Source organism: Corvus brachyrhynchos, unplaced genomic scaffold (genome assembly GCF_000691975.1).
Source record: "Corvus brachyrhynchos isolate BGI_N302 unplaced genomic scaffold, ASM69197v1 scaffold22, whole genome shotgun sequence".
NCBI lineage: Eukaryota > Metazoa > Chordata > Aves > Passeriformes > Corvidae > Corvus > Corvus brachyrhynchos.
In genome coordinates, this window is record NW_008238355.1 from 7,767,691 (window position 1) to 7,778,964 (window position 11,274).

The following is an 11,274-nucleotide window of genomic DNA, read 5'->3' on the forward strand; positions in this document are numbered from 1 at the left end:
GAGCCTTGTGTCACTGTGTTCATTAGTTTAAATTCCCCATTAACCCTTCCCTTTCAAATAAAACTATCCCCAGACTATTTAAACATCAAATCTCTTAGCATGTACAGTACTCTGCTAGGTTATGTAATTTAGAGTAATTTACAGAGAAAAAGAGGATTGAAAAAAAAATTATTGTGTGTGTGTGTGTACAAGTAAATAAATACCATGGCAGGGGTTTTTGTTGTGGTTTGGTTTTTGGTTTTTTTGGGGTGGGTGGGTGAGTGTTGGTTTTTCTTTCCCTTCTGTAGGATGCTGTATTTTTTTCCAGGGATTCAGTTATTAGCAAATTGTGCCACTTCCTAATACTAGTTCCACAGAAAAGTTCTGGTAGCCCTTAGGACAGTGTCTGGCGCATATAAAGAAAGAAAAATTAGGACTGGCAGAGACCCGTTAACTAACAGCTTCAAAAGTCAGTAATTTTTATTGCAAGTTGAAACTTCTGTGTTTCTGAGGACACAGTCAACAGAGAGTCCCAGGAATGAAGGTTTTACTGTCCTTTAGTTTTAGCATTGTAAATCAGCTGTGTAGCACAAACATAAGCTGTTTTAAACTTTGGATGTGATACTACCTTTTTTACGTATTTGCAGCAATATTTGCCTGTTGCTTCACAAATTCAAAAAAAGCTTCAGGATTCAAAAAGTGATAGCCTTTTTAAGCAACACAAAACCAGACTGCATGTGATACTAATTAGCAAAGTATTACCAGTAAAGAGTTGCTGATGTTTAAAAAATACCTATGTGTTCTTGCTATGTGCTGTCTATTCAGGAAAGCTTAAGTATTCATAAAACAAAGAGAATTTGAGAGTTATCTTTTTCTAGAGCCCCAAGTGTATCAGCATTTCACATGGTGTTTTTCATCAGTATTTTTTATTTTAAAAATATTAACAAAAAGGTTTTTAGGCTGTGTTTTATGTATACAGAAGGGTCACAGGAGGTAAAAATATTTGTTACCATGAGGTAGTGTAACATTCTGTGATTATAAAGTTAATCTGTTTTAAAAGTTTTTGCCATATAATGAGCAATATAAAGTACAGTATTTATTTTTATGTTCTTAGGGTCTTCCACAGCCATAATTTTACCAACACAGCTGTTTGACCCAGTGACATCATGTTTTGCATATTTCTGCATTTTAATGAGTTACTCATTTAAAAGGTTACAAAGAAACCATAACTCATAAGTAATTAAATTATTTAGCAGAAGTATAAGAAGGTCTTCTGACATGGGAAGGTCACTGTGGGAAGGAAGGAGCATCAATGTACTGAATTGCACCTGTTTGTTGAAGATAGGTACAGACCAGAAGCTTTACTGTTAGATTACAATTGTCTGTTTTCTCAGGGAATGACTAAATACATGCACATACTAAAAGCAGCTGAATTCTCTGTCATTGAGATAGTGGATTTCTGGTCACAAAACACTAAATGGGAGTTGTCTTTCAAGACTTTGGATAACTTCAGTATTTTACAGAAAACACTTACGTGCATGATGTGTTTTTCATTTAGAATACTGAAATACAGACCTACCAAGAGATTGGCATTTAATCTTTTCCCATGGTAGTTTAATACATATAAATTTCTGGAAATGAAAGGTAAAGTATAAGATCTTGGCATCTTGGGTTGCCTTTCTTCAAGCTAAATATATTACAAATCAGAAAAAACCCTGAACCCATTGAAATATCTGGATTTGAGAAAGAGAGGGTGTTTACAATAATTTTACACTATTACAACAGCAAAGGAAGTAAAGTTTATTGTAGAATAAATTTAGTTACTTTTTTGTGTGGTGTTACATAGAAAATACACACTTAATGACTATTTGGGGGTATATTCATCATGAAGTGCTAATGAGAATAATCAAGACATACTGTGACATTTTCAGGGAGGAGGCAAAGTGTATTGAAAAACGAATTTGCAGTTGAGAACTTTTACTGTCAGCTAATGGGATGCTTGGAAATACCATAGAAACATTAAAAAAACCCTGCAATCCAGCTTTGCATCTGCACCTTATTTAAACGTAACTTTCAGTAGGTAACTGATATTCTCCTTGGTTTCCTTATTGATAGATTGTTTAGAAAAAATAATTGCTTGTTATTCATGTGGGCTTTATTAAAATTATTTTAATTACTTTATTTCTGGTTTGTTGCTTTCAAAAAGTTCTACGTAAATGTAAATAACGTTTTCATTAAAATCTTAGTTCTTGTTTCTTGTACCCCTCTGAAACATTTGAAACTTTTGTTGGAAAAGAGATTAAAATAGGTCTTTAAGGCAATAGGAGAGAGGATGAACTTTTGGAGTACGGACTTCAATTACAGAAGGGGTTCCTGTAGGATATCTTGAGGACAAACTGGTGGGTTCATTCTTTCACAGGCTGTATAGACTCCAAAGCTTCTTTGCACTTAGTGAAGAAAAGCAGAAGCTGGTTTTTACAGCCGGAGCAGTTGTTATGGACAGATTATTTGCAGCCCAGTATCCTGCCTGCATGGCTGGGGTGGATTCACTTCCATTCAGTTGCCAGCAATTTCTCCAAATAGCCCAAATCCCACGTCAGGGAGAGGTGGTTGGTCTGATGTTTATTAAACAATGCTTGAAGCAGTAGTTGAACATGAACAGAGTTCTTTCTGTTAATTCACAGAATTAAATTAATGCTGTAGCATAGGTTCTTGTGTCTCACTTGCCATGAGAAATAATTTTCTGCTGCAAATCCTAGAGCAACTAGTGCTGGTAAAGGCATGCAAGTTCCCTACAAAGAATACAGTAAGCAACTTAGGATGTAAAAATCCTTTTAATTCATGGATGTTTTTATTCAGTTTTGACCTTGCGAACAAACAGAATAAAACAGGGTTGCAGATCTAACACTCAGACATATTTGGGTTGCTAATTATAGAGAGATGTAAAACATTAATTCTTTTCAAAACTTTTCAACAGTAAACCCAAAATGTGGGAACAGCTTTTCTGGTAGGTTTTTGTAGCCTCGAACATTGATTTGTTTAGTATAGCTGCACTAGCACCAAATGAACAAATAGTAAAGTAGGACATAGTCATGGCATGTTTAATAATTTCCAGCATAAAGGTTGTGAAATAAGATGAACACAGTTCTGCATGCAAATAGATTTGGACATAATGCAGTGATGACTTAGAAGGCAGTAACAGAAAGGAAATGAAGAGTTTATTGTTTCTATAGCTCTAATATCCATTAAAAGTTAGTTACACAGCAGGTGGCAGTTTGGCTAAGTGTAAAGTGAATGTTTTGAAATAAATAGCAGCTGGGTGACCTGGGATGTCAGGGCTCTAGACAAGGGTGTGTGTTTGTCAATATATCCTACATGTTTTACAGACTCCTCAGGGACCAGGAGAAGATACAATTTCACCTTTTCTGTGCCAAAACATTTTAATTATATCTTCTTCCAAGTACAACGGTTCAGTAACCAAGGAGCTGACATTGATGCATGTGTTGATAAAGCTGAAAACATTCAAAATGAGATTAACAAAGATTTTGAGGGAAGGGTGACAGCTAATTTTGTACAGTATTCTGCATCTAATTCAGGTCAGTGTAATGGTAGAATATTTTATAACTGCTGTGTCATCTAGAAAGACTTTTATGATGCTTTGTGTATTTAAAGATTCGTGTATATGAAGGTACAGTTCTTTATACATTGTTCAAACAGGTTATAACTTCTTTATTGAACATCTATTGGTTGTCACTATCAACAAGAATAAACTTAAGCATTTAGAAGCAATTTCACATCTCCATCTGCATTAATCACAGTAAAATGTTCCTTTTTTTAATTCACCTTCAAAATATTGACTTCAGATGTGAAATGGAAGCAAAACTACCACACACATTTTGTGGCATCACTTAATATTTGCAAAAAAATTGGATGGAAAGTTATAGTAAGTGTATTTAAATAATCAAACTGCAGTTTCTTTGTATTATGTTCAGTCTTTTGAGAACATCTCTGTGTATTTCTGCTCTGTTCTCCTCGTTTGAAGGTAACTCACATTCTTCCACTTTTCTTTTTGTTTGCGAAATTTTCTCCTCTTTTTTATCCATTTAGTTCTCCATCTGCTTTCACTTTTGTTTGCTTGGGCCGTCTCTCATCCCAACTTGATAATGAGGAATGCAGTGTGACCCTGACCTCTATCAGCCCATGCATGACCTTCTGACTCGCCCACATAACCTTTGACCTTCTCTTTGACAGCTTGATTAATTACCCTGTGTTATGATTTATGAGTAAGTGCTATGTAAAAATAATAGACAACAGGTGGTCCTCTAAAATCTTTTTGTGGCACGTTTTCTTTTCCTGCCTAACCTGATGAGCTGTTTGAAGTTTGGAACTTAGTGGGACAAAGTGTGTTTGGCAGAAGCATGGCATTTTTACATACTCGGACACAGTGCTGGAATTCAGGCGGCTGAGTGTATCTGGAATGGAAATATCACAATGTTAGCAGGGTGCAGTTGCCAAAATGTATGTTGGGTGGAAACAGAAAGCGGAATCAACTGACATTTCAGGCGTTTCAGTCACAGGTCACGTCTTGAGAAAATTGCTCAAATAATGGAGGGGGCATTTTTCAAGCTGAGCTGCATCTCCAACAGCTATGTTTACTTTAACGCTTCACTAGTGACTTCTGATTGGTTGTCATGACCTCATCCTGCTGTTGCACCTACAGTGTTGCAATAGTGACATAGATGTACCCTTCTTGCAGTAAAGATGGGAAATGAACAGAGCATAATTCTTTCAGAAAGATGAATGGACATTGCTGTGTCTGTTTTAACCACAGGCAGGTTTAAGAGCAGTGAGTTTTGAGTTGTATTTCCCCAAGGAATTAATTCTGGTCTTGCTGCTGACCATCCAAATAGAAACCTGAACTTGAAAATTCAGGTTGATCAAGCATAGGAGAGTGATCTCTTTCAGATCCTCACTCACAGTCCAAAAAGATAGTTACATAGCTCAAAAGATACCTCTCCAGGTCTGACCTCTCTTGTCACATATGGTGTCCCACCCTGGTGGATTAATATGCAGATCTGAGTGGTCTCGGCTCAGTATTCATGTGTCAGGCAGGGGAAATTTCAAAAGATTTGGAATTTACTTTAAATACTTTGAAGTTCTTTTTTTAACCTTACCCTCGAACTTCCAGTAAGAGGCAGAAAGCAATCCCCCATTTCTGACTCATGTATTATAATGGAAAAGGCCCTTCTACATTGTTCTGACTTAGTAGTAAAGGTGTTGTAACAGAGATACATGATTCTTTCCAACTCTTGACTTTGTAAGCCTGCTTTTCATTTTGTCATCACAATCCTCTACCTCCAGAAGCAGCAACCTGGAGAATGGTAGGAGTTAGTGTAGATTGAATTTCACTTACCCTGAAGCATTACCACGTGGGGGGAAGAGATGTTAATTGGGTGCTTTAGTCTGAGAGAGAAATTGTAATTTTGTAGATTAGGGGCTGGGAGTTCTATTTGTCAGTGTCTGTCCTAGTTATAAGGTCTTATCACAGGTACACTGATGGCTGAAGATTGATCGGGGTGGTAGTTGTCCTTAAAGCTCAGCATTTTACCATGAAAAAACTTTTTAGAGAGTGGTTTCCCTTTCTGTGTACACTGGACACACAGGAGAAAACTATTACATTGAAAACATACCTAATGTTTGCATACCACCTAATACCACTGAGGGTGGCGAGATTTAGAAACCCTCCTACTTGATTGGTACTTACTGAAGTCATAGGTCACTATGTTTTAATAATGATGTAAGATCATCATGGCTGAAATTGGTATTTTTAATGACATTGATTTGTTTAGTATAGCTGCATTAGCACCAAATTAACAAATAGTAAATTAATACATAGTAATGGCACATTTAATACTTCCCAGCATAAAGATACTATATATGGTGAAAAAAGATTGCTACAGTCCTGCATGCAAAAAAGTATTTCTGAACATGGCTTTCATTTTAAAGGATGCTTTTTAATGAATGTGATTTTTGTCTGTGTTAACAGTTATGCCAAAGATGGTATCTCATCTGTTATTAAAGTTTGCTAAAGGCCTTTTTTTGAGATATTAGTGGTCTCATGTTCTGAGTTTTGCATTGACTTGCACTCTTCTCAAATTCACTGCATTAGAGCTCCTCCTTTTTTTTCATTTTCTGATTGCATTAAACTTCAACAATGCAGCTATGCCCACATAAATTACATTTTTAAAAAATTAATCAAAGTTAAAAGCCGCATTGTTTACAGTGATGTTCTTTAGTTCAGAGTATTCCTGTTCAGTAGCATATACTCAAATAAAGGCTGAATGAGAGAGGTTGTAATTGGGTATATTTTACCAGTCGTTTTATTTTTCCATGTCGATTTTTATATGTTACTCTCAAATCTTCTTTCTGGTGCCATTGTTTTAATCTTGAAATTTAGGATGCAGAAATTCAAGGGAAAGGGAGATACTATCATGTAAGCAAAACAGTCCAAAAAGAGATTACTTTCCAAAGAGAAAGACTTAGGCTTTCCCATAATTGAGGGGAAAAAAAAATCTTAGCTCAGTTATTACTTAATTATTTTAATTCTGCTGACAGGAAAGGCCTGCTATCTGGGAGAAATTGTAAAAAAAAAGGTAAAGGGAGTCATGTTACAGTGCTTAAAATAGATTTGATAAAAATCCTTTAATTGATTTATAAAATAGTGAATTTAAAATTAGAATCATATTTCACCTGTTGATATCTATGTGAAAAATTGACATTGTGTCCTCAGAAAATGGGACAAATTAGTCATGTAATTTTAAGTTACATGATCAATAACTTAGACAAATTCCACTTCTTTGATGATTTGTGTGTCTGTTTGGTGATCAGGTTAAAGTGGACAGAGTTTCAAATCCCTGTAACACTTGTAGATCTGTAATAAACATATGAATTTTGCATTTCACATTGTATAGAAAGCAAAACAAATCAATACACAGAACGTCTCTGCTCAAAACAAGCAGGTCAAGAAGATTAAGAGCTCCAAAACTACCAGCCTGCCAAGTACTGCAAAAACTGGCAGTAGCAAGCTCAAAAACTATTCTTTCATATGAATTTATGAATGTTTGTAAGCCATATTCTTCTCCGTGATGAATTTTGGGCATCAGAATTTTCCAAGCTGGAAAGTTCATGTGTTCATAGTTCAGCATTGGGCATTAATATGGCCAGGCATGGCATGGATATATTTTAAAATTTGTCTTCTGTTATGGTGCTGTATCTAACAAAGAGACAATTTTCTCTTTGGCCTATTGTGATCTTTTTTGACTACGTCACTTATGCCAGAGATAGTATCCTGCATGCCTCTCTTTCACCCTGTTTAGCAGAGTGCAACTGTGCCCTTTAACATGGTTTTTGGTGGGAGGAGAAGCTACAGCAGACGTTTGAGAAGGGCACAAGGACGAGGGGTAGGAACTCCCTTCAGATGAGATTTTGATAACTAGTCGAGTGTGTCCAACTGTAGAAAATCACTGAGTGACAATCTGTCTACCTGACAGTGGCCACAATGAACTACAAGGTTTGTGAATGGCTCTACAGATTAGAATAAAGCAAGCCCAAATAAAGTATCTTTTGTTGGGGTGGAGTTGGTTTGCTCTGGGCAGCTAGGTATGGGGGACCTCTTTTGATCCTCATGCCTGGACCAAGTGCAAAATGAAGCACCAAGTGAAAAGCTGGAATAAAGCTGTTCCATTAGATAATTAATATAGATGTTTCCAAAAAGGTCTTTACTAAAATTTACTTCTAAAGGATAGCTTGATTTTGACTGGGAACCCATGTTAACTTTAAGGACACATCTGTTAAATGCTTGTGCTTCTCTTTTTTCCCTTCATTTGCAATTATATCTTCCACAAATACTATGATTTTTGTGTGATTTGCCATCATTTAAAAATCTTTAAATTTGATTGGCTGATTAATTCAAGATTTATTTCTCATTCATAAATTCATATTTTTTCAACCAGCTCATTTCCTGCAGCACAAAAATATACCTTATATGCTCAAAAGCATCCTGCAGGTCTCACATTTGCTCTGGATTTGTTGAATATACAGCATAATCCCAGTGAACTTTTACAGCAGATTTAAAGATGCACTAAAAAGTCAGACCCACTATAGAGAGTTGACTTGTAAGCAATACCACTGAATCAGTTTTGGTATTGATTCATTGTTACTGCTGCTATTTGCCTCTGCATGGTGTGCTTATTGTCAGCTAGACAAAAGGTTTTGCTATTTTAAAATGTGGTGAATAATTTTCACATGCTTTCTTTAATGTATCTACCTTTGTATATAAAATCTCTCAATTCTTTTTCTTTTAAAGGTTTTTACTGGCTGGGCATAAAGCTTTTTATTCATTATTATGTAGAGTTCTTAAAGGAACATTTTGCTTTTAGTTCCTGTATTGTTTTCTGAAAAAGTCATATAAAGTGCTTATGAATAAAACAACATACTAAATTATTTTAAAGGTAAAACAGGCAACTTTTCTGATGCTGAGGGATGTGTATGAGCATAAGTACATGCACAGATACATATTCACACATCAATATCCCTTTAATGACGGAATATTCTTTAAAACCCTTCTATAAATGATGTTGTGTGAGGTTTCTGAAATAAATAAAAAAGTTCTAAAGAGCATTAAAGTATATGCAAAGCATTTTCAAGCATTAAATCTCCCTTTTCACATTTCTTCTTGTTTGTGTGTGTGCGTGTGACTCTCTTCTAAAACAGGAAGGCTATGGAGTAATAGTTCTGAATCCCAATGAGAACTATATTGAAGTTGAGAAGACAAAAGCCCAAATACAGCTGTCTTCTGATATCTCAGAAGAACCTGCAGAAAAGAGGGAAAGAAAAGATAAAATCCCGAAGGAAACAAAGAAGCGACGTGACTTCTACGAAAAGTATCGAAATCCACAAAAAGAAAAGGAAACTATGCAGATCTATATTAGAGTAAGTTTCTTTTGGTTTTGTTTGCCCTTCTTTATTGATGTATACGTATGTTTATTGCCTCTATTGGCTAATAAATAGCATTCTTTTTTAAAAACAAATACATTACTGAGATGGCGTTCAAGAGTTTATACAGAATTCCTGTCTCTTTATTCTATTGATATTTTTGGTCATTTATTGATTGTGATGTTTTGGAAGTGTTACAAAACATTTCTTTTAATTTCAAAGGGAAACTTCAAATAAACCCCAAAGGAACTCACTGGGGTTATCAAGAAAGAAATGATTTAAGAAAGACTTAGTAAAAACAATATTATAAAGAGAGGTGTTCATAAGAAAAACTTTGTAGTGAAGCTTAGGCAACATATTAGCTTCACATGTCATGTATGCATTTATTGTATTATATTGTATTGTATCGGCGAGGCAGTATTTATAGCCTGATAGTTTTTTATCACCTGCCAAATTAATAATGTATTGTGGAAAATACCAGTGTTCATCTTGTGTGGTAGCAAATTTATCCTGTAATGTATTGTTTTTATATGAGCAGCCATCCATTGTGTTTGAGCTGAACTTCTAAAGGCAGATAAAGGAGGAATCTTGCTAATATATTAATAAATATTTAGGCTAGAATAATTTGAGAATGGTATGATGAAGAAACTCTGTCCCTTGCCCTTTTCTGACTCAGTGAACCTTTGCACTTTGTAATGCTACCAGCATGGGATCATTATAACAGTGCTATCCGAGGATTTCTAATTCTGCAGGGGGCACAAACAATATTATTTGCACATTGGCACATTCTGCTTCGTATACATGCTATGTATAATACATTCCAGACTGAGTCATACAATTTCCAAAACCCTTACTATGAAAGTTAACATTTTCATTCAACTGTAAAACACGTCAGAAACTCCACAGTGAAGGTAAAACAGTAAAAATGTATGCCTTTCTGGTGAGAAACAGAGAAAAATCCAGCACAATACATGTTAGAATCATCTTAAATTTTAATATGCCCCTATTAATTCTTTTTAGCATAACAATTTTTGTAGAAGAAATCTAACTTTGCTGGGTAGTTAAAAGGGTTAGTAACTTGGATACAAGATTGTCATGAATACCATAAATATTTACTGTGTCTTTTGAGAAATACCTGAGTGTGGGAAACAAAAGAACGCGGGTATATATGTTCAAAGTCACCAACAAGGCACTGTGTTTTCTCTTTGCTGCTTTTTTATGAGATGGTGTTCTGCCCACTAGCCAAACTCTCCTTCTTAAGAGGGGCAACCAGTCTTAAGGTCCACGAGAATCCAGTGGACAATGTTGCTGTATTGTTTGAACAGAAGTCCGGTCAGCGTGGAGATTCAGTGTTCCCTTGTTGAAAGTGAACCTTTTTATCAACCTTTTGAGCAATTCTACCTTCTCATGACTCTTGCCTGATGAGGCATGAAATTTGGCTTCGGGAGGTTTGACCCCCCAAAATAAAAAATATGTAACTCCATCTCATGTTCCTTTCTTCACAGCTCTGTGCCCTAAATATGACTGTTGATATTTGCTTTATTTGATTTTCCTCAAATCAAGGAAAGAAGTAATATATGTTTTAGTGAAAGTGTGATTGGTGGTCTTCTTCCTCAGGCCAATTGATTGAAATTGGGTTTTCTGATGAAGTTGGTGTTGTATTCTGAAATAATTATTTTGGGGTTTTTTTCTTAATAGACTCTAGTACAGATAGTTTTTTGAAACAGAAAGAAAAATGTACCTGCTTTAGTATATTGTGGGACAAAACAGTGCAGTTTCCCTGCTTATCAGTTTCTGAAACAAAACTGGACCATCAGTAGGGTTCCATTTACTCTGTTGGTCAGAACTGTTAAGTCTGTAGGAATTGCAAGAGGTGCAATGCCATATTTGCAATTTTCGTGCCTCCCATGCTTGAGTCCATAGGATTGCTCTCTGCCTGCACCCAGGGACTTGCCTCCACAGGCTGCTGTGGGAACAGTGTTGGTGCTGGTTTGCAGTGATCTCAAGGGGCAATTCAGATACAATTTTTACTCGCTGTATAGTATAGCGTACATTTGACTCACTAGGCTCTTAAATTAAAACATGCTGTCACTCAACACAGATATTTAAGGATGGTATATGATTCGTAATGATCTCATCAAAGAGTTTTGAAAAACCTGAGCAGGCCTTATGTCAACTTTGCTAAGTAGGAAAAAGTGGTACAGATAGACTAGACGAAAAATTTCCTCACAGGAAGGCTTTAACTTTATCTAACATTGAAGGAAAATATGTTTGTTTTAAATATGCTGGAGAAATTATTTC

General features: G+C 35.6%; 1 protein-coding gene across 5 annotated transcripts in view; it reads left to right on the forward strand.

Moving 5' to 3' along the window:
* Positions 1-11,274, forward strand: part of FAM172A (family with sequence similarity 172 member A) — a 259,925-nt gene that overhangs the window by 120,689 nt on the left and 127,962 nt on the right. For all 5 annotated transcript variants that reach the window (XM_017735441.1, XM_017735439.1, XM_017735440.1 and 2 more), the window contains one exon: positions 8,752-8,970. In XM_017735441.1, coding sequence (XP_017590930.1) covers positions 8,752-8,970 — 219 coding nt within the window. The remainder of the gene's footprint in view (positions 1-8,751; positions 8,971-11,274) is intronic.